Source organism: Tamandua tetradactyla, chromosome 23, assembly GCF_023851605.1.
Source record: "Tamandua tetradactyla isolate mTamTet1 chromosome 23, mTamTet1.pri, whole genome shotgun sequence".
Classification (NCBI taxonomy): domain Eukaryota; kingdom Metazoa; phylum Chordata; class Mammalia; order Pilosa; family Myrmecophagidae; genus Tamandua; species Tamandua tetradactyla.
This window is the reverse complement of record NC_135349.1, coordinates 5,116,685-5,140,461: the sequence shown is the minus strand read 5'-3', so window position 1 is coordinate 5,140,461 and position 23,777 is coordinate 5,116,685. Positions and strand designations below refer to the sequence as shown.

The following is a 23,777-nucleotide window of genomic DNA, read 5'->3' as shown; positions in this document are numbered from 1 at the left end:
CAAGACACTCAATTAACGTAATAAAAAACATTAACAAATCAAAAGGGAAAAATCACGTGATCATCTCAATCGATGCTGGAAAAGCATTCAACATCCTTTACTGATAAAAACATTTCAAAAGATGGGACTCAAATGTAAGTACCTCAATATGATAAAGAGAATATATGAAAAAGTAATAGCCAGCATCATATTCAATGGAGAGAGATTGAAAGCTTTCCCCCCTAAAAGCTTTCCCCCTGAGATCAGGAATGAGACAAGGATGCCCTCTGTTACCACTATTATTCAACATTGTGCTAGAAGTTCTAGCTAGAGCAATCAGGCAGGACAATGAAATAAAAGGCATCCAAATTAGAAAGGAAGAAATAAAACTTTCACTATTTACAGATGACATGATAGTATATTTGGAAGATCCTGAGAATCTACAGCAAATTACTTGAGCAATTATTTGAGTTACTTGAGCAATTACAAAGTTACTTAAACAAATTCAGCAAAGTGGTGGGATATAAAATTAATGTGCAAAAATCCGTAATTTTCCTGTACACAATAATGACCTAACTATGGAGTCAAATCTCTAGAAATTAATCCCTTTTCAGAGATCACTCAAAGGTTAGATTATAAACCCAACTTCCTAGTCATTGCTGCTACCAATGGGGGAATATCTTAGCTCTACAAAAGCACCAAAAACAAACAAGCCAAAATTAGTAGAAGAGGAAAGTAGTGAAGAAACAAAGTCAAGTTATATTTCCTCTTAGATTAACTACTTGGCTAAGTGAATACATTTGGCATCTCTTTGAAGATGTCCAAAACTGTTAAAAAGATAAAATCATGACTCTCATATAGACATAATGGACATCTTTATGGCCTTAGAACTGTAAACTTGTAACTTTAAAAATTCCCTTTTTAAAAGCCATTCCATTTCTGGTAACGCATTCCAGGCAGCTCTAGCAAACCTAAGCACCAAAATACCCCTAAAGATTGGGAGAAAGATCAGAGGAGAAGGAAGAGTTATAATAGAGAAGACAGTATCTAACAAACGTATATAACTGCTGAATCCTCATACTGACATTACTTTTAGTGCCCAGTGTCTTGGAGCAGCTAGAAGGAAAAACCTAAAATTGTGGAACTGTAACCCATACCAAAGTCTGAAATCTATTCTTTAACTACTTGTTACACTGTACTTTAAAATTTATTGCTGTTTTGTATATATGTTATATTTCACAATATAATTTTCTTTTCTTTTTTTATAAAGAATCTATTTGGAAATTCAAAGCCAAGGGGGAAAAAAGAAAAAGGACGAGGGCGTCAAGACAAATCACACGACACGCTACCGGAAGCAGAAAGTTAGAGACATTACTTTAAAGGGAGTGAAGAAATTAAGTCCTGGTTTCTGGGCAGCCAACCATCATAACACAGAGACTGTTAATCGCTAGGCAGAGAGTTTTGAGCCGATCCCTAAACCTGGTGGCGCGTTGACTGATGGGAAACAGTCAAGACATTCGTCCTATTACGGTTGACAGCCCCTTGGGAGGCGGGCTTCCGACGTCTTCCAGCGCAGGCGCGCTTTGCCCCAATGCGCGTTTGCGCATGTGCAGTGCAGCCCAGCCGCCTTGGCTTTCTGTCCCTCTGCAGGTCACCGACCCTCCGGTTGCCCAGCTTTGGCCTCCGGTGGCAAGAATTCCGCAGGCTGCGGGGCTGTGCGTGCACGGGATCGCGTGGAAGCCTGAGTCGGGACCCCGGAGCTGTGGCCCTGAGCCTGCGGCATTGCAGCCGGAGGGACCGCACCGAGAAGGCAGGCGGCCCTCCCTCGGCCCCGGCCGAGCCCGGGGCTTCGCGGACGCTCCTGGGCAGGCCGTTTTGAGGTGAAAAGGAGGAGCCCTCGGGAGCGCGCACCGCGCCTGAGAGGACACCCTCGACCCCGACCTCTCCCGCGGGCCCCTAGGGGGTAGGTCGTGGATTTGCGGGCTCGAGGCAGTTCTCTTGGGTGAAGCCACCCCAAGCCGAGGACATTGCAGAGTCGTGGCAGCAGAGGGCTGGGACCGCTCCCAGAGGAGACTAGTAGTGATCTGGGTTGAGGCCTGGGGTAGGCTGCTCCGGAAAGGGTCCTCCGTTGGTAGATGTGTGGGGACAGGGTTGGCTGTCCCCTCCTCCCCACCCCGAGGGCATCTGTCTCCGCGCCCCCCAGCACCCCTTCTCCATCTTTTCTAGATCCAAAAGCGTCTCTAAACGTCCATCAGCACCTCAGTTCTCTGGTTCCTTCTGATTCCCTCGCAGTTCTGGTCTGGTGCAATCACACCGTAGTGGTGCAGGAAAAGGCTGCAAAGTTTATCTGTTGCTGCCTCCTTTGCCTTGTCCAATGTCACAGGGTTTGTAGATGGGATTGCTAATAGTAAAATTTAGATCTTTCCTCACTTGTCCGCTTTATCTCAGCTTTCTTTATAACAGATTCTTATGTTCAGTGGCAACCAAGTTGAGTCTGATAATTTAAGAACAAAACCGTTCCTTTATGCATTTTTGAAAGCTCAAATTCTTTTTCCTGAGAATCCTCTGATTTTAAACAGTTCAAGGGGTAAGAAAAACGTGAACAGTACAGCAGGAGAGCTTTTATTGCACCTTTTATTTAACGATGCCGGCTATTTTATATATAGGAGTCAGTGTTTATATTCACCATGGAGAATCTAACCCATCTAATTACAACATGGTCATGTTGGAGTTACAGATGTACAGGTTGTTTCCTTCCAATCATCCTTTTAGCTCCTTCTTAGTGTTCACAAAGAGCCTTCTGCCCAGTTTTTATACAGGAGGTTCTTGCCTAGGCAGGCCACGTTACTCATGACTTTAATTACTTTACTTCTAGATCTACAAGAACAGTTGTCTACACTTTTCCAAGCGCAACAAAATGGACAAATCCAAGGTGAGTTTTCTTGTTCATCTACATATTTTAAAAATTGTTTTATCAATGCATTTTACGAGGTTTATAAAGTTCCATACTTTAAATTGGAAAAGTTGGAAAATGACGTGATTTTATAAAATACGACTAGAGAGCTGGACCAGCACAAAGAATTTTTATCAATTGCATATGTGTAGGTAGTATGGTACTTTAGAGCTGATGAGTTTGAGCTGCATATATGACTGATGTTCTTCATAGTAATAGAAAAGAAGAATACCATTCCAGCAAGATTTGCACTGGTTGTGAGAAAAAAACATTTTTGTTCCTTATAGGTTTTAAAAATTTCCTAGGACTTGGAAAATGTTGTTAAAGTTGATATAATTTTGACTAGCCTACCTAATAACAACTGTTAATTAAATCTTTGCAATACGTGGCTTATTCTTATTCGTTATGTAAGCAGAGGGCTTGCTGTCCAAGAAGAACTCAATGCATATAATTTTTCCAGGGACCAAGTAGTCATATTTCTGTTTTTACTGTTTAATCCAAGGATAAAAGTTAGGGGAATGGCCTGCTCATCTTTCAAACGTTTCTACATCACTGTTCCTGTTGGTCTATTTATTTGGGTTGCAAAGCAGACAGCACAAAATATATTCTATAAAGAATTCCTCACTTTTCACCCACATTTCAGCTCTCAATATCTGAGTGCTGGCCTTACCACTTCCCTGAATCTACTGGTAAAGATGACCAGGGATCTAATTATGGTCAAATCCTGTAGACATTTTCCAGTCTTTACCACACATGACAATTCTTCTGCCGTGGGTATCAGTTACATTTTTGTGACACCACACATTTGGTCTACCTCCAAACTGTTACTCATCATGAAGTCTTTTCTTGGCTTTTTAAAAAATTAACCCATAAATATTTCTGCATGTAACTCTAAATAATAAGAAATTTTTTAAATTGGTGGGAATAACCCACAATACCATTCTCTCTTAAACAGAACTATTCAGTCTTCAAAGTCGCCTAATTTCCTAAATTTTTGTGTTGTTGTTCTTTGTGATTGGGATACATAGAGTACATACGTTGCAGTTGCTTCCTAATCCTGTGAGGTCTTTCAATATTAGTTTTCCCTCCGTATCTCTTGTATTTTTGCTTTGCAATTTATTTACTTACTTGTTCGTTGCAGTCCCCCGCCGTCTGGATTATGTTGATTGCATTGCCGTTGTTTTACCTTTAACTCATTTCTTTATTCCCTATACACCTTGTAAAATTGGCAGTTAGATCTGCTAGCTTAGTCAGATTTACCCTGGTTTCTTCTGGCAAGACTCTGTTGTTCATGGCATTTGTATAATTTCTCCCTGAGGTATATATCATCTTCCCGTCTCTGTTTTGGTGATTTGAGCATCTATTGATGTTCATTGCCTTGATCCATCAGTTCATTAGTGGAGGTGAAAATGGTGCTATTCTAATTCTACCATTTCTTCTTCATTTACTAGCCAGAATTATTTTCTAAATATAAATGTCTCCTCTTGTCCTCTCTTCAGTGATACAGTTCATGCAGGAAAGATAATTTTCAAAATATTTAGTAGACCCTGAGCAGCATGTTTTCTTTTTCCATTTTTTTTTGTCTTTATGAATTCATGAATTTAAATGTATTTCAGATGATGTTCTTTTTTAAAAACCTTTTTAAAAATTGTGGGTATATATATATAACATAAAAGTTGTCATTTAACCATTGCGAAGTACACAGTTCAGTAGCATTAATACACCCACAATGTGCAGTCATCACCACTATTTATATCCATATTTTTTCATCATCCCAAACTCTCCATTCTCCCCTCCACCCAGCCCCTGGTAGCCTCTCATCTGCTGAAGCTGCACCAGTTCCCGCTTCTCTCTGAAGCTCATTCTCATCTATCACTCTCAGCCTTTCCAGGCCCACAAACCTAGTCTGCAGAGACATCCTGACCTTAGGCCTCTGGGACTAGCATGACAGTCAGTTAATAAGCCCAGGAACAGAGATGGCACCCATACCTTTAATTGTTTCCCATGTGTATTTATACAGTTTTCCTCTTACCAACAGGAAATTGTCATTATCTTTAATTGCACCTGAAAATGAAAAGATGTTTTGCTTGGATTTCCTTTCACCATTCTCCATACCACACTCCTACATCCGAATTTTATTGAAATAATCTGAACTCTTGTTTTATTAACAATACAGATGTAATCCTTTCTTAACAATTACATAAAGTTTCACAGCTATATTATCAGTACAAACAAATATTAAGTTTCCTGGTTATTTTGCTGTCCAAATTTGTAAGGCAATTAAAGTGACACAATATATAGTGTTTGGTCAATAGTAACAATAGATGTTATAGCCCAGTATATATTATGTCCCAGTAAGTGCTTTACATAGATTTGCTCATTTAACAAACACTATTATGAGATACATCGTACATATTTTAGAAGTACTATGAGCATTTGTGAATGAACATGTTAGTTATCTATTGCCATGTAATAAATTATCCCAAAACTTAGCAGTTTAAAACCACAAACATTTATTATTTCACATGTTGGGGAGGGTAAGGAACGTGGAACCAGTTTAGTTGAGTCATCTGGCTTAGGGCCTCTCACGAGGCTGCAGTCATCAGCACGGGCTGGAGCCCCTGCTTCTGGCTCTCTCATGGAGTCATGACAGGAGGAAACAGCTCCTCGCCTCGTGACCTCTCCATAGGGCTCTTCAGGCCATAGGCCCACAGGCTTCCCCCAGAGCCCATACTGACAGCAAGTAAGAATTGGAAGCTGCTATCCCTTTGAGAACTGAATCTCAAAAGTGACTTACCATCACTCTGTGCTCTGTGGGTGACAGAGACCAGCCCTGCTACCACGTGGAAGGGGCTGTGTGACTGTGAGTCCTTGGGGACCGTCCTGAAGACTGGCTGCCACAGAACAGTTGGCCAGGGAATGTATGTTTAAAAGGATGGGGAATTTCAGACAGCTCTGTGCTGCTGCAAGTTCTTTTCTCCTTTTCAGACTGTCTCTATTCATTGTGCCTTGCCCACATGCCATGCTATCCTAGAATATGTGAACTGTTTCGTAGAAAGAGAATTTAGGGTTCCTTCAACTGGAATTTAGGACACACTAACCTAGCTGTTACAGATACTACATGTGGTAGGCTGTGGCCAGGCTCTGAGCTTTTGTAAGAAATGGGACACAAATATATATACCTCAAGTGCAGCAAAGAGTTTCTTTATAGCAGTGTGTAAACCCTTAAGTGTTAATGCAGCTTCTTCAGCCTAAGTGGCTTAAAATGCAGTAATCTTGAAACTCTCTCCTTACACAACAGGGGCAATATTGATTTACAGTATTTTTGTGAGTACATATTTAAAGGAAGTACGTAGTAGGTATCACAATGTATCACTCACTTACATCTTCATCTTGGTTTTGTTTTATGCTTCGTAATATAGAAAATTGGCTCTAACCCCCTTTATTATGTGCCTTTCTCTACTGCAGAGGCTGGAGAGCTAAACACCATACTTCATAGACACTCTTGCAACTAGGGGTCCAGATGTGATTGAAGTTCCTCGTACCTTAAAGGAGATTTGATGCAGTGAGTCAGGGATTGTGCTTCTGTTTCTGTTGTAAGATTGTCAAGGGCGTTGGTTTCTTTCTTTTTTCCAGCTATCGTGCTATGTTTTAAACTCTAGCTCTATGAGGTATCAGGAGTCAAGGCTTAGAACATCTTTTGCTGGTGTTGATGATAGTGTTTGCACAGTACTTAGTGTGACCTGTCCATCAGTGTGGTCACTGGGAGCTTCCTGAATCCACAGGTACTGCCGAATGGTTTGTCCGAGAGTTTGCAGTTAGAATGGTGGCTTTTTCATTCTCCAGGTTTCTTTCCTTTTTTTTTTTTAATAACCAAATGGCTTATCAATCTCTCTTTCCTCCATACTCTAGCTGTGTTAGTCAGGGTTCTCTAGAGAAACAGAATCAGCAGGAAATATCCGTAGATACAAAATTTATGTAAGTGTCTCATGTAACTGTGGGAACATAACGTCCAAAATCCGTAGAGCTTCCTCCATTGGAAGCTGACGACTCCAATGGAGGGTCTGAACTCTACAGGAGAGGCTTGCTGGCTGAAGCAGGAAGAGAGCCTATTTCTTCTAAATCCTCCTGAAAAGGCTTCCAGTGATTAGATTAGCATCACTCATTTCAGAAGGCACTCCCCTTGGCTGATTACAAATGGAATCAGCTATGGATGCAGCTCACGTGATCATGATTTAATTCTATCAAATGTCCTCATAGCAACAGACAGGCCAGCACTTGCCCAACCAGACAAGCATGTACCACCACCTGGCCAAGTTGACACATGAACCTGACCATGACAACATCTTTTGTCATAATATAGTAAACGAGAATATTACTACTTATCAAAGCACATGCTTAATGAAAAATGAATAGCAATATAATATGACATAATGGTCCAAGATGCTGTAATCTGGCTAGGATAAGATATTTATGTATTTCTCCCAACTGGTCATTATCTTTTGTTTCAAATACCCAGGAGGAGGGCATATTTAGAAAATGAGATCCTCAGGTTTCTTGATAGGCCAGTTCTGTGGTGGTATTCTGGAAAGTATACCTGGACTTTCTGCTTAGACCCTGTTCTTCCTGTCTTTAGAAACATGAAATTTCCTCTATTGAATTCTTGTCGCCTTAAACTAACTAGACAATCTATCTATCCCAATACAGTGTTAAAATAAAGTGAAAATAACTGAAGCCAAGCACTCTTCATTGTTGTCAATCTTCTAAACCTCAACATCTCTGCCTTCTGGACTAACTTAACCCAGAATATTAATTTCTGTACTTGACTTGATTAACTCATTTGGCTTGCCTGTGGATAAATGTGGATGTCCTGCTTTTAATTTCTCATCCAATCTAGGTAGCAGCTCTACTTCTAGATCTCAGGGAATCTTAGCTTTGGGACCTATACTGTTGTAGCTGTATCAGTGAATATAAACCCTTTGTGGATCTGTCCTTTATAAATCATAGGATAATATAACATGTCTACTGAGCACATCTCTTTTCTGAATGATAAGTTAAAGGTTTGTGATCCCCAGAGCAGCTCCTTATAACAGCACCAAAGGCTTTTTTTCTGCTGGCCTTTCACTGAAATTTTTTAATATTCACATGTACCTCCTCTTGAATTCTCTTGGGTTTCAATGGAGTGTATGAATGGATGTTTTAAAGAAATGATTTTCTTAGTAAATATACTTGCTTTTGTGAAAACAGCTTTATAGTTACCTTACGCTTAACAGTTTGGCTTGGCATACAATTCTAGGTTCAGTTATTTTCTATCAAATGAGGAGTAGAATGTTGGTTATCAGAGTAACTGCTATATGTTTTTTTTCTTGTCAATTTTAGATATTTTATCAAGAATTTTCTAGATCTCTGATTTTTTTCCCAATATTGTTGTTTACAAATTAGATGGGGCCTTTTGATGTGAAAGCATACTGATTTTTTTTAGACCAGGGATCATTTTCAAGTCGACTATTGATGTATTTTTTTTCATCCTCCATGTTATCTTTTTCTGAAAATGTTGACTCTTGTTGGATCTGGCTTTCATATAAAATTTTCTTTCATTGTTTCCATTTCATATTTTCAGAGAGATTTCCTAAATTTTATTTTCTATATGCCAATTTACTTTTAAGGATATAAGAGTAACAATCTGTAGACTCTAACCCGATAATACAATAATGTAATATTGAAAGAATTTGATTCTGTTTTGTTAAATTACTCCCCACCTTGTATATGCTAATAATATCTTAGGGCATTCATTTAATCAACAAATATTTATTGCTGCATGAGATATTTGAAGATATTTGAGATAATGTATTGTCTCAAGTATATTTTATTTGAGATAAAATTTGAAGAAAGTAAAAATATTATATATACAGATAGCTAGAGATAGTTGACTATCGGAATAAAAGAATAAAAGGATCAAAGACCTGAAATTGGATCAGAACACCAAAGCAGAATGTGGGAAGGGAAGAAAAAAGACCAGGGACTGAGTCCTGGGGTCCTTGAATATTAGGATGGCTACGAGAAGAGGAGGAACCATCCAGCAAAGGTGACTGGGCCGAAAGTAACAAGGAATAAAATGCATGTGTATATTTATGTTTGTATCTTTCTACTAGGCTATAAGCTTTTTGAAGGGGTGGTGTTTTACTTATATCCCCTCAAAACTCAGTTCAGGGAGTAGGAATTCAGTTATTTTGTTTGTTTGTTTGTTTGTTTGGGTACATTTAAAGAACCCAAAGCCAATGTGCTTCAAGTAGTGTTTATTTTCCTCCCATAATCTGTGGTATAAAATAAGGTATTCATTGTTCATCATAACTTTACTGGTAAGATCTTCTCCACATTTATCTTTTCCACATCACCCATCTCTGATCATGATTTCTCTGATCACGGTTTCATTACACAGGGATCAGTATCCTTCACAGATGTGGCTGTGGACTTCACCCAGGAGGAGTGGCAGCAATTGGACCCTGATGAAAAGATAACATACAAGGATGTGATGCTGGAGAACTATAGCAACTTAATTTCAGTGGGTGAGGATAGCTTCCTTTCTGAGTTGATGCTATGTGATGGCTTCCAATTTAATGATTTTATCCTTGAATTGAAGAAATAAAGTGGTAAGACCATTTAATCCCTTTTGGGCATTCAGTAGGGTATTTATTTTTATCTTTTCTTTCCCATTTAAGGTTCTAATTTGATAAGGTAAAAACGGGGGTACTTTTATCATGTAGCCTGTGAGGCAGCGTCTTTTACTTCAGAGAGCCTAAGCCAAGCATCTGGTCTAAGTCCTTCTCTATTTCTCATCAGCAGGGTGTGATATCATCAAACCAGATGTGATCATCAAGTTGGAGCAAGGAGAAGAGCCATGGAGAGTGGAACATGAATTCCCATGTCAGAGTTGTCCAGGTAAGTTAGTAAAGTGTCAGAGTTTTAAAATTCGTCATCTCAGACCTTTGGAGTGACTAAAAATAATTAGTTATGTATATATATGCCTCAGAGATCCTAAATCACACCACTTTTTTTTTTGAACCTTAAAAGAGTTCATCTAGTCTCAGAATTTTGAGGCTTTTATTTGTTTGTATACTGCAAGCATCCAAAATGATAGCTCTAACACATTTATCCAGTATTGTAACTGGTTATTTTACCTGAAAAATGACATCACCAGAGGGAAAGCCTACTTCGTTTTTCTCAGAATATCAGATGATAAACTTTGATCTTTCCCACATCATGAATTCTATGCATCTTCCCCCTCACTTTATTTATCAGATTAGAATATTCTTTCTCCATGGTTTTCTGGTTTTAGTCTCCTGTGATATGCCTTAAAATTTCTCTGCATATTCTCAGTTTCTTCTGACATTAAAGTGAACAGTATTTCTTCGTGCTTGAATTACAGTGACTCCTATTTGAAAATTTCAAAATCTATTCATATGAAGTATCCAGTTGATCTTCTTACTAGGCAGATAAGATAAACCTATAGCGATTCTTCTCTTCTTAAACTGAATTTAAATTCTTTTCCCCTTAAGTCTCACATAGTATGGTCCTATATTGGCCATCAAAAGTAATTTCCTTCTGTTTCTTCAAACTCTTGTTAAACTCCAATTTGTATAAGTTTTTAAATGGCTTCTATCCGAATGATGATTCATTTCTTCCATGTGTACTTTTCTTTCCCAGTAATGTACATTTTAAGTCTAAGCTTAAAAGTTCCAACTCCTCCATGAAGTTTCTTTCATTACTTTTTCATCAATCCAATCATCTTTCCCTTTTCTTAATATCCATTCCACTTAATGCTGTTATTACGAAAGATTATACACTGTAATATGTAGTAGCACATATCTTTTGTTTAAGCTTCTTTCCCTACCTGAATTATAATCCTGCAAAGAAGAAGGACCTTATATTCTTTGCTTTGAGCTATAATACATAGTAGGTATTTAGTAAATTTTTCATTGACTAACAGGAGTGAGGTAAATGAAAGACCTTTATTATTTATACATTGAGAGTTTATTCTGAACCATAGATTCTTACAAAACAGACAGGAGTCAGAAGGGAACATGAAAGCACCCATTTGATTCAGATTAGGAACTATTATTTTAATTTCTGTTTGGAGAGATTCAGAGAAAATAAGAACTATAGTCATGCTTTCCAGAAGCATAGGTTTTGGTTAGGAAAGGAAACAGCTTCATCAAGTGGTTTAAAAACTCACCTTTTATGTGGAACATTCTGTTCCAGTGCATGTTTTACAACTGTGTTAGAGCTATCTTAGAGCTTTGGTGAATATTTTAAAGTTTCACCTAAAATATAGATAGGTTTTGAAGATAGCCATGGCTAGAAGTCAGACAAATTCAGTAAAAGAATATGAGCACAGACTTGTGAGTGGGAATGAGCAAGGCACTTATAAGCTATCGTAGCTGAGGTTTCCTGGAGCAAAAGATAGATTTTTGGAAGATTAGTGTAATGCTAGTCTGAACACATGTTGTGAATTTGGGTGATGAAAAACACTATTAGTGAATGATGGCTTTTCTCTTTTTTCTGTTGGTATCTGGACTTGGGGATGTTACAGATTTTTGAGTGCAGGGCTATCAGTGTTGCACTGAATATGGGTGAGAGCAGGTAATAATGATTAGGAGCATCCAAAAAGTAGTATGATACATCAAAATATATGTCTTTTAGATCTGATTCATTTATCAAGTTATTTAACTTCTCTATTTCCTTGTCAGTCTTTTCTCTGGTTCTTTCTATGGAGGAGAGTGGTGCATTGAAATCTCCAAATATCTGTCGCTCCCTTCTGTTTTGCCAATGGCCATCTCATGTACTTTGGAGTTCCTTGATTGGGAGCATAAACATTTATAATTGTTATAGCTTCTTGGTGAATTGACCCTTTAATTAGTATATAGTGTCCTTCTTTGTCTCTTATGATGTCTTTACATTTAAAGTCTATTTTGTTCAATATTAGTATTGCTACTCCTGCTTTCTTTTGGTTACAACTTGTATGGAAGATCTTTTTCCCTCCTTTCACTTTCAATCTATTTGTATTCTTGTGTCTAAAATGAGTCTCTTGCAAGCAGCATATAGCTAGATTATGTTTCTTAATCCATTCTGCTAATCTATATCTTTTAATTGGTAAATTTAGTCCATTAACATTCAAAGTTATTTCTGAAAAGGTGTTTCTTAAATCCACCATCTTATCTTTTTTATTTTATTTGTCAGATCTATATATTCTTCTCCCTCTTTCTTGTTGTATTCTTTAAATTACCCTTAGTGGTACTCTTCAATTCTGTGCCCTCCTCCAGACTTCCCTCTCCTGTCTTTTTGTTTCAGCCGGCAGAACTCCTTTTAGTATTTCTTGTAGGGCCAGTCTCTTGTTGACAGATTCTTTCAGGACTACTTTGTCTGTGAAAACTTTAATCTCTCCCTCCATTTTAAAGGACAGTTTGGCTGGGTACAGAATTCTTGGCTGGAAGTCTTATTCTTTCAGTATCTTGAATATATCATACCATTGCCTTCTTGCCTCCAGGGTGCTAGTTGAATAGTCTGAACTCAGTCTTATTTGATTTCCTTTGTATGTAATAGAGTGTTTTTCTCTTGCCACTTTCAGGATTTTCTGCTTCTCTTCAACATTTGACAGACTGATTAGTATGTGCCTTGGGGAAGGCCTGTTTGGATTTATTCTGTTTAGAGTTCTTTGGGCTTTTTTGACATGTATGTTTATGTCCTTTATGAGGGTTGGGAAGTTTTCCCCCATTATATCCTCAGCTACTCTTCCTAGCCCTTTACTCCTCTCTTCTTCTTCTGGGACGCCAATGATTCTTATGTTTGTGCGCTTTGTTTTGTCTGTCATTTCCCTGAGTTCCCATTCAATTTTGTCCATCCTTTTTGCCATTTGCTGTTTTGAGTCTTTGAAGTCAAATATTGTGTCCTCTATATCACTTACTGTTTCTTCTGTCTCTTTAAATCTGGTGTTGTGTGCCTCTAGTATGTTTTTTATTTGGTCAACAGAGTCTTTAATCTGTGATTTCTGCTATTTTTCTATTTATTCTTTTAAACTCCTCTTTGTGCTCTTCTGTCTTCTTGATCTCCTTTATGTCGTTTGCTATCCCATTTATTTTATTAAGTAGAGTTGTATGAACATCTTTGATTAGTTGTTCCAACATCTGTGTCTCCTCTGGTGTTTAATTTGGTCATTAGGCAGGGTTATATCTGTCTGCATGGTGATATGCTTAGTGATCTGCTGTCTTTGTGGCATGTAAATATCTTGATTGATTTACTTTGGAGTTAATTTCTTTCAGTAGTCTAAGGCCTTGTGTTTGCGAGTTGGTTGTACAGCAAGGAGCATGGCACGGGGTGGAACACTCAGTACAGTGATTAGTTTCAGGGCAGGTATGGGTGCAGGTTGGGGATGTTATACTGATGTTTGTGAAAGTGGGTGCCCAGTGGCCAGGGAGGATGTAGCTGTGTGGGTGCACCAGTCTGGGAAGCATAACCCTGGTGTGCGCTGGTCTAAGGCACGGGGCCCTTTGTGTGCATGCATAGAGCTGTGGCAGCAGGTCAGCGTTATGCCTTCGTGGATTGGGCGCAGATGTGACCCAGCTGCACAGGTCAGCACTTTCAGAGCTGGGAAGTGAGGCTGAGGGCTGTGTGCATGCACGGTTCTAGGACTACTGTAAAGTGCGGTTTCCAGAGCTGAATGACATGATTGGGGGCCTGTGCTCATGTGTGGGCCTGGGAGTGCTGTAAATGGATGTGCTGAGCTCAGAGAGGGCAGGGTGAGGCTGTGCGACACTATGGGTGGGGGGCGGGGGTAGCCTAGGTATGGAAGTTAGTGCCCACAGCCTTTATGTGCTGGCAACAGCCTGTAGGGAACAGGAGGGGGAGGTAGTGCTCGGAAGGGGTGCAGGAAATGTGGGTTGGGCTGCACTTGGGGTGGGGGTGGGGGGTAGGTACGTGCACTAGGGGTGGGGTGAGGGCGCCTGGAGCACAGGGAATGGGAGCAGGTGACAGGGTTCACACGCATGGATTGTGGGTTGAGTCCGGTCATCGGGCTGCACTGGTGAGGGTACTTCCTAGTCCTGCGCTGCCATCTGTGCAGTCCCACGGGCTCTGTGCCTCCATGCCAGGCTCCAGCTTTCTGCCTTTCAATTCCTTAGCCTCTGCAACTAGGTCTGCCGCATGTCTGCAGAAGGCTCTCCCACATCAGCTGCACTCCTGAATTGCCACCTCAGTCACCCTCCTATCCCTTTTCTAATTTTTCTGTGGAGCAGGGCTAATCTTGAGCTATTCTAGTCAGCCATCTTCCTGAAAGTCTCGATACATCAAAATAGAAGTTAATATTCTAGGAGCAGGTTTAGGAATCTGATATTTAAGGTTTATACCAAATGAAACCCAGAAATATGGGAACATCCGTTTGTATTCAGAATTAATTTACAGTATTATGACAGGGACATGACCTCTTAGATAACTTAAATTAGCAAACTGAAAGAAAATTAACAGCTAAAGTTTATGAGCATGTGGTTTGTGTCACAAACTCTTCTAAGCAGTTTACATATATTGACCTAATTTAATCTTTTCATAATCCTATTATGGATTATGAAAGCACTATGATAAGCACTATTATCATAGTGCTTATCATAATAGTGCATAAGCACTATTATCATTTCCATTTCAGGTGAGTGAAATACATCACAGTTAATAACTTACAAACTTCAATAATGTCCACCAGCTAGTAAAGTCTTGGAATTGGGTTTCGAATTGAGGTAGCCTTGCTCCAGCATTAAACTATACTATTACTGTGTAAGTAGGAAAAGGAAACTTTGATAATTACACATTCAGATAGTATTAAATGAGAAGAAAGCTAGAACACTTCAAAGATCTAATCTTTTTGTAATGCTGCCTTCCCCTCTGCTCTGTCTTGTATTTCCTTTGATTTATGTACCTGGATCTCTCTTTCCAGATGGATGTGAATCCAGGCTAGAGCTTTGGACCCTGGTTATATGACTGTTTCTCTAAACATGAGGAAATTGGAACTTTCAGAACTTGGCATTATTTGGATTTAAGTGCAGAATGGAAAAGGGACAATGATTTTGGAAGGGTCTAGACTTGTGAGGATGTTACCATTGTAATCTCAGCTTGAGGTGATATTTAATATAAATTATAATTTATACTAAGTTTCTCCCAAACTTAATCTATAGTTGCATATTTACTTTGAACATCCATCTAATAATTTTTTGTTCTCCCACTGGGACCATTTTGCTTTGAATCCTCCTATTTCTGCCTGGGTCTAGTACTCTGAATGACTGTACTATGCCCCTCATTTCTTAGTCTACCTTTTCTAACATAATGTTTATAATAGTGAAAGAGGTATTTGTGTTCAAAGTGAATTCTCCTTTTCCACAACTGCTGAGTCCTCTTCCACCCTCATCCTTTCCCACTTCCCTGTGTGTGTATGTGTGTGTGTGTATGTGTGTGTGTGTGTGTGTGTGTGTATGTATGTATTGTATTACAAATCAAGGGAAAAAGAAGTATACACTTGGGATTATTTTTATTTATGGATATTGGTCCTAATGCCAGAGTCATCCCACAAACAGGATACCTGTGTAGTACTTCCGTTCCATAGCTTGTATGTTCACATTTACAAGGTGTGTTTCATTTTATTCTTTTTTAGAAGAAGTCTGGAAAGTTGATGACTTGATAGAGAGATCCCAAGAAAATGAAGACAAACATTCAGGGCAAGCCCTGTGTATCAACAACAAAACCCCGACAGAAGAGAAAGAGAATACGTTTGACAAAACTTATAATGTGGAACCAGACCTTGTTAATTCAAACATAATAGCTCATAATTGTGTCTCATGTGGAAAGAGTGTAGAATCTATTTCAGAATTAATTATTAGTGATGGAAGCTATGCAAGAAAACAACCTGGTGAATGTAGTGAATGTGAGAAAACACATCATGGAGAGAAACTCTATGAATTTAAGCAAAATGGGGAAGGCTATTCACAAAATGATGAAAGTATTCTTCAGAAAATTAATATTTTAGAAAAATCCTTTGAATATAATAAATGCATAGAAGCCTTTCAAAATGAAGCCGTTTTCATTAATCATAAGAGAGCTTATATGGGGGAAAAGCACTATGAGTGGAATGATTCTGGACCAGAATTCATCCAGATGTCAAATTTCAGTGTATATCAGAGATCACAAATGGACACGAAGCCCTATGAATGCAGTGAATGTGGAAAATCCTTCTGTAAAAAGTCAAAATTCATTATACATCAGAGGGCTCACACAGGTGAGAAACCTTATGAATGTAATGTATGTGGGAAATCCTTCAGCCAAAAGGGAACCCTCACTGTACATCGGAGATCACACTTAGAAGAGAAGCCTTATAAATGTAATGAATGTGGGAAAACCTTCTGTCAGAAGTTACACCTCACTCAACATCAGAGAACTCATTCAGGAGAGAAACCCTATGAATGTAGTGAATGTGGAAAAACCTTCTGCCAAAAGACACATCTCACCCTACACCAGAGAAATCATTCAGGAGAAAGACCTTATCCATGTAATGAATGTGGGAAATCCTTCTCCCGGAAATCAGCCCTCAATGACCATCAGAGAACACATACAGGAGAGAAACTTTATAAATGTAATGATTGTGGGAAATCCTACTACAGAAAGTCTACCCTTATTACACATCAGAGAACGCATACAGGAGAGAAACCTTATCAATGTAGCGAATGTGGAAAATTCTTTTCTCGGGTATCATACCTCACTATACATTATAGAAGTCATTTAGAAGAGAAACCCTATGAATGTAATGAATGTGGTAAAACCTTCAATTTAAATTCAGCCTTCATTAGACATCGGAAATTACACACAGAAGAGAAAGCTCATGAATGCAGTGAATGTGGAAAGTTCTCTCAGTTTTCATATCTCACTAATCATCAAGCAACTGATTTGGGGGAGAAACCCTATGAATGTAATGAATGTGGGAAAATCTTCATTGAAAATTCAGGCTTTGGTGGACATCAGTCACTTCCAAAAGGAGAGAAATCCTATGAATGTAATATATGTGGAAAATTATTCTCCGAGTTGTCATACTACACTGTGCATTACAGAAGTCATTCAGAAGAGAAACCATATGAATGTAATGAATGTGGGAAAACCTTCTCCCACAACTCATCCCTGTTTAGACATCAGAGAGTACACACAGGAGAGAAACCCTATGAATGTTATGAATGTGGAAAGTTCTTCTCTCAGAAGTCATATCTCACTATACATCATCGAATTCATTCAGGAGAGAAACCTTATGAATGTAGTAAATGTGGAAAAGTCTTCTCTCGGATGTCAAACCTCACTGTACACTACAGAAGCCATTCAGGAGAGAAGCCCTATGAATGTAATGAGTGTGGAAAAGTCTTTTCTCAGAAGTCATATCTCACTGTACATTATAGAACTCATTCAGGAGAGAAACCCTATGAATGTAATGAATGTGGGAAAAAATTCCACCACAGGTCAGCCTTCAATAGCCACCAGAGAATTCACAGAAGAGGGAATATGAATGTACTAGATGTGGGAAGTCTCCTCTAATGTAAAATCTCAAATCAGAAAAGCCTCTGAATATAATGAATATGGGAAATCCAGTGGGGAATCGGATATCATTGTTTATCTGAGAGTTCACACAGGCAAGAATCTTACCTGTCTCCTGAAAGGGGAAAAGCACTTAGGCATTAGAGTTATTTCAATCTGAGTTTTCAGAGAAGGATCTCTTTAAGAATGCAACAGGAAGCAAAGCCTTGAGTAAGACCATATAACTCATTGGACAGTAGATCCTAATTTATACAGCAGTGAAACTTTATAAATGCTTAGAATTTATTTTGGATTCAAATTGTATTACATATCAGGGAATCATACTGAGATGGAATATGTCATTATGATGAATGTGAAAAAATATATTTTCGTGAAAATCATTATACCAAAAGCCATATTTCAAATGTAAAATCAATCTTTATAGGAAAGTTAGAAAATACCAGCTCTGAATAAGTACTCATTACGTAAAAAAGAACTTTTAAAGTCAGGAGTTGATATTGCTGACAATAGCATTAAATACCTTTATGGCATGTTTTTATATTTTTAAAATGCAATCTAACAGTAATTCTATGCAAGTTTGGATTGAGTAATTAGTGAAAATATCCTTATTTGAGTATTAAGAGCAAAATGTACTAAATACAGGATATATTGTTGGTGATATAATATTTGATAGGTATAAAATAGAAAAATATGTAATTTTCTACTCTTCAGAGGCATTTACAAATGGGCTTTTAATAAATGCCTCATAAATAGAAAAGTCAGTGAGTTTTGTAAAGTTTTCAACTGCACCTGAGCAAAAAGTTTTTAATACTATTTTTCTTAAACTATGCATAGACAATAGGAATTAAGTCTGTTTGAATGGAAGAGGAACAACTCAGAACTATATGATAAAACGACTCCCTATATATAGTTTCCCTAGCTCTTATTACTCATATTTTTTAATCCATAAATATGAGTGTGCAGAGTGCCAATATTATGTAATTCCGATTTTTATCTATTACTATTTTATATGAGTAGGGTGACATTTTATTCCTCACTGTCCCTTTATTTCCAGCATTTTGGAACAAGTTTTTAGTTACCTGTCTTTTCTCACTTCATTCCTTGGTGGAAGAGTTTGGGTGTCTACTGATTCCTCACATGACACAGTGGGTAATCCTAATTAGTCTAAATCAATAATGATAATTCTATTCTGTTTGCCAGTGACCTGTTTATAGTGGTCATGTGACCCAATCCTTGGCAAAGAAAAAAGATGGCTTTGTTCTGGAGGTAGGATAAATAGTGATCAAATTGGTCTTGCTGCAAGAATGCAGAGGTGGCTTAATACTCAAGAGTCACTTACTGTATTTCACTATCTGGAGAAGGATAATCTAGTTATGTGATAAAATCAGTACCCATTTATAACCTTAGGGAGCTATGGTGAGAAAGGATTCCTTAATTGGATAAAGAATAGCTTAAACAACAACAAACAGTATTCTTCCTAATAATGAAATGTTAAAACTTTCTCTCAAAACCAAAAAAAAGGCAAGGATATTCACTATCACCAATATTTTAATTCAGCATTGTAAAGAAGGACCTAACCAGATTAGTAAGGAAAGGAAAAGAAATAGAAGGCATGTGTGTGTGAAAATAAGTAAAACTTCTATTTGTAGATAACATGATTTTGTTTTGGAAAGTTCTGAGGAATATACAGACAATTAGAATTAATGATAAACTTAACAAGATCCCTGCATTCATGTAAAAAATGCCTTAATATATATTGAAAATGAAGTTTTAAACACCAATATCTTTTACAATGGCAAAACAAAACAAAAAACACTCAAGTACCTAGGGAAAAAAATCTAACATTTTCAAGAACTCTGTACAAAAAAAAAATGTTACAAAGTAATAAGGGATGTCTTGTTCATGGATTCCAAGACTCAATCTCAAAAAGAGGCCAGTTTTGCCCAACTTTAATTTATAGATTCAGTGTAGTCATAATCCAAGCAAATTTGTCAATGGAAATTAAGCTAATTATAAGATGTATGTGAACATTCAAAAGGCCAAAAACAGTAAAGGCTATCATGCAAAAGAACAGACAGGAGAATAATTGCCAGATATCAAGAATGCAATAAATCCATAGAAATTATGATAGTGGTATTGGCATAAGGTAGACAAGCTGACGAATGGAATCAAATAAATATTCCACAAAGACCCATACATATACAGTCACTTGATTTTTGACAAAGGTAATAATGCAGTGAGATGGGAAAAGGATGATCTTTCCAATAATTTATTTGTCATGTAAATTTCATATGGCGAAGGGTCTTGACCCCTAGCTTACACAAAATATCAAAATCTAATTGGAGTGAATTGCAGACTTCAATATGAAATGTAAAAGCTTTAAGAAGAAAACTAAAAAGACTGCAACCTCAGAGTAAACAAAGGTTGTTTTTAAATACAACTCAAAAAGCAGTAGATCATAAAATAAACCTTGTTAATTTGAATACCCTAAATATAAGAACTTCTGTTTATCAAAGCCACCATTAAGAAAGGGAATGGGCAAATCACAGAGGGTTATAAGATATTTGTAATACATATGACAACAGACTTGAGTCTAGGAGAAAGGCTGGTAAACTTTTCCAGTAAAGGGCCAAAAAGTGAGTATTTGGGGCTTTGTGGGCCAGCTGGTCGGTCTCTGTCATAACTACTCAACTCTGCTATGGTGTGAGAGCAACCACGTACCATACGTTAACAATCTGATGTGGCTGTGTCCCAGTAAAACTCCATTTATATAAACAACACAGGCTGGGTTTAGGGTGCTGACCATAGTTTACCAATCCCTAATCTAGGATATATCAAGAATAACTAGAAATTAACAACAAAAATAGGCAAAAAGACTCGAGCCTATTTCACAAAAGAGGATAACTGGACTGCTGAAAATTGAAAAGGTATAGTAACTTGTAATCAGGGAAGTGCAAGTGGTACCATATGACTCCCCACCCGCTATAATGGTTAAAATTAAAAAGATGAAAAAGTACCAAGGTTTGGCAAGGATGCAAGTAAGAGAAACTCTTGTATGCTGCTGGCAGAATTGCCAGTTGGTATAAACACTTTGGAAACCTGGCACTTAAGGCTGAACATGTATATACCATTTTATCCAAGTTTAGCAGAAGTGGATGTATTATGTCCACCAAAGACATGTACTAGATTATCCATTGCAATTTAAATAAACTGCAAATAAGACTGAGAATTACCTTAAGGCATATATACACTTGAAAGAACAAACTTACATGGTATGTTTCCACTACAGACTACCTTAAAGCAATGAGAATAAACGGACTATAAATTCAAACAACAATATAACTGAATTTCATACACAATGCTGAGTGAAAGAATCCAGACACAACATACTGTGATTCTATATATATATATATGCAAAACTTATCTATTCACTTAGAAATCAGCATAGTGGTTAGACTTGCCTGGGTGGAAAGAAGTATAAGGGGGATTTATCTGGTGCTGGTAATCTTAAATTTCTTAATCTGGGTGCTGAATATCTGAGTATATTCTGTCTGAGCTCTGCACCTAAGATTTGTGTATTTTTTTTGCATGTAATACTTTCATAAACAGGTTTTTAAAATTACAAATGGCGACCATATTTGTTGCTCAGCACTCTTGCTGTATTTTTCTAGTTGTAAATGAATATGCTGCATAGCAGGGATTAAATGGTAGGTTTTACATAATCATATGCAGGAAATAGTATTCTTTATAGTAGTTAAATGGCAACTAAGATTTCATGCACTGAGTCCTTAAAGTTTAATGATAACAAAATATGTTTTAAGTGAAATATTTGAAAAGCTTAAAGGGCCACGGGTCTGGCACATATAAATGGATCGGAATTGCCTCTTCAATAAAGAAGCTGATGTGTGACATTTCATGTTTTCTTAGACAACTTGTTTTTCACATTTCTGAATTTGGGATGTCTTTAACCATTCACCTATCATAAAAATGACCCTTCTCTGAGGTACTTACATAATGGTGAGTTTGGTTTCATGAAAAGTTACACTTAAAGTTTTCAGTTAATCCTTTCAGCAAAGATGTAAGATGCACGTTTTTTAGCACAAATATGAATGAAAGCAAATGGGTAACTAAGTCTGCACTATAAAAATTCAGAACACTTTGGGGCTCAGCTTATTGCACTGCAAAGGCTGTGATATTAAACGGAGTCAAATATGTGCACCTGCTTAATGTCTTGCTTATTGAAGGAAGGTTAGTTAAGGTATTTGGAGCTGTGATTCCCCCACATTGGCTACTTTGTTCTTTCCGTCCAGTGAGATTAACCCTGAGCAAATTATCAAGCAAGAATGTGGCTCTCCTTTTAATAACACTGAGGTCCTGCTCTTTTCATGATCTGAATTCCCATATTTATTACATAAGTTGGGGTCAGTTAACTTTTCAGTTTTGCCTCAAATGTCTTTTAAATGTCACAAAAGACATAAGCACAAGTCCACTTATGATTAAGGCCAAAAATCCACCCACTGTTTATTTTATCCCAGATTATGCCCAGGTGTTGTCCAACTAAACCCTCGAAAGGGTGGAAGCATATGACATGTAGCACTTTAATATGGCAGTCTACAGAATTACCCAAATTAAATATGAAAGCCATAAAAAAATAGAAAAAGGTGATTGTTTTCCCTAATTGATATAGAGGTAAATCATATCAAAAAGTAACTTCTCATTCATGTTATAGAAATAAATTCCTGTGGTGTCTGCCAAATTGTGAGCTGCTATTGGATCTCTGAAATGTGAACAAAGGGCATGGATTGAAAATAAGGTAAAAGAAACCCCTGGGGGGAGATAGTACAGCTGTGGATTTTCAGTGGAAGATGGAGCTGGGGACAGTGAAGAAACTGGTGCAACTACGGATTCTCCTGAGCCGAACTTCCAAAATACATCATTTTCTTCACATTGCTCCAGCTGAGTCATTGCCTCAGCAGGTTACAGGCTGGGCCAGGAAAACAAGCACTCGCTCAGTACCGCCAGAACAACCCCTCAGCCTGGCTGAGGTGAGGGGCAGATAAAACAACAGGTAGGATATTTACCCAACAACACTTCTACCCAACATCAGAAGCTACGCTTTTACAGGAACCCAAGAAATTTGACATAGTGATTGATTTTAAAAGGGCTGGGGTTTCCGCTTGTGGCTTGGCTACTGGCAGAAGAGTCAGAAGGCTTTGGTAATGCTAGATTATGGTGCCATCTTTCTATTCTAGAGCATAAAATATGAAAACCCATACTCAGAAGCAGAAATGTGACTCACTCTTCTTTCTACCTTTATTCCTGCCAACGTTGCTAGAAACCCCAGAATAAAACAAGCTCTGAAAAAAAAATCAGAAATCTCAGAAATGTAATCAATGTAAGAGAGAGAACAAACTATGCTAAATAAAAATTCTTAAAGAAATGAGTGTGTCAGTAAGTGAAGTCCAAATAAGCACTTTAAAAAGAAGGGAATATTGAGTAAAACAATATAGTAGTTGAAAGAAAAATTCAATAGATGAGACCAGTCAGTGGTTAATTAATGAAGTGGAAGATACTGTGGCAAAGAGTCCCAGCAGAAAGCTCCAGAGAGAATAAAGAAAATGATATGAAAAGGGTAGAAGTAGAGATTTCAACTAGATAACAGAAGTATCCACGGGGGTGGGGGTGGGGGAACTCCACAAATGAAGGGAAGGAGGAAAAAAGGGACAATTTCCTATATTAAAAAAAAAATTTTAAAACCCACAAACTAAAAGGGGAGTGGGTAGTCCAGTCAGGAAAGATACAGAAAAATCTAAACCTAGCCATAAATTAAAATTTAAGAATACAGATTTCCAGCTTATGGCTGCTCCTGTGACTTCCTCTGTGTTTGAATCTCATTCTACTTATAAAGGTCTTCATTAATCTGGATTAAAGTTCAGCTGATGTGATTGGGCCACACCTTAACAAGAGATGCTACGTACAATGGATCCAAACCTACCAGAATACAGATTAAGACAAAAATGTCCAAACTAGGGTAAAAAATTCAATCCACACAGACATGTCATTCAAAGGTAAAAATCACTTGCACTTACAGTCATTATGAAGTAAACAAGATGTCTAGATTTGGACATTTTCATGACCCCAGAACTAAAGCTTGTAAACTAAGAAATCCCCGTTGTAAACGCCAATCCATTTTATGGTATCTGCATTTCAGCCTCCTTAGCAAAAGAAAACAAACTAG

At 37.8% G+C, this 23,777-nt stretch overlaps 1 protein-coding gene across 4 annotated transcripts; it reads left to right on the top strand.

Annotated features, from left to right (window-relative positions):
• The first annotated feature begins 1,528 nt into the window (after positions 1 to 1,528).
• On the top strand, positions 1,529 to 23,190 carry RBAK (RB associated KRAB zinc finger). 4 transcript variants are annotated; one of them, XM_077140523.1, is made up of 6 exons: positions 1,530 to 1,942; positions 2,855 to 2,911; positions 6,401 to 6,497; positions 9,372 to 9,498; positions 9,773 to 9,871; positions 15,621 to 23,189. In XM_077140523.1, exons 4-6 carry the CDS (start codon positions 9,465 to 9,467, stop codon positions 17,537 to 17,539), a joined length of 2,052 nt encoding a protein of 683 aa, XP_076996638.1. In that variant the 5' UTR covers positions 1,530 to 1,942; positions 2,855 to 2,911; positions 6,401 to 6,497; positions 9,372 to 9,464; the 3' UTR covers positions 17,540 to 23,189. The 4 variants fall into 4 exon arrangements, with proteins under 4 accessions (XP_076996637.1, XP_076996638.1, XP_076996636.1 ...); XM_077140522.1 differs by lacking the exon at positions 6,401 to 6,497 and having other exon boundaries at positions 1,529 to 1,942; positions 9,776 to 9,871; positions 15,621 to 23,190; XM_077140521.1 differs by lacking the exon at positions 6,401 to 6,497 and having other exon boundaries at positions 1,530 to 1,859.
• The last annotated feature ends 587 nt before the right edge of the window (positions 23,191 to 23,777 follow it).

Excerpts from the sequence above, each read along its gene's own strand:
- RBAK (XM_077140521.1), top strand. Across the intron at positions 9,499-9,772 it reads TAGCAACTTAATTTCAGTGG|CAGGGTGTGATATCATCAAA; the intron begins GTGAGGATAGCT and ends ATTTCTCATCAG. Across the intron at positions 9,872-15,620 it reads CCCATGTCAGAGTTGTCCAG|AAGAAGTCTGGAAAGTTGAT; the intron begins GTAAGTTAGTAA and ends ATTCTTTTTTAG.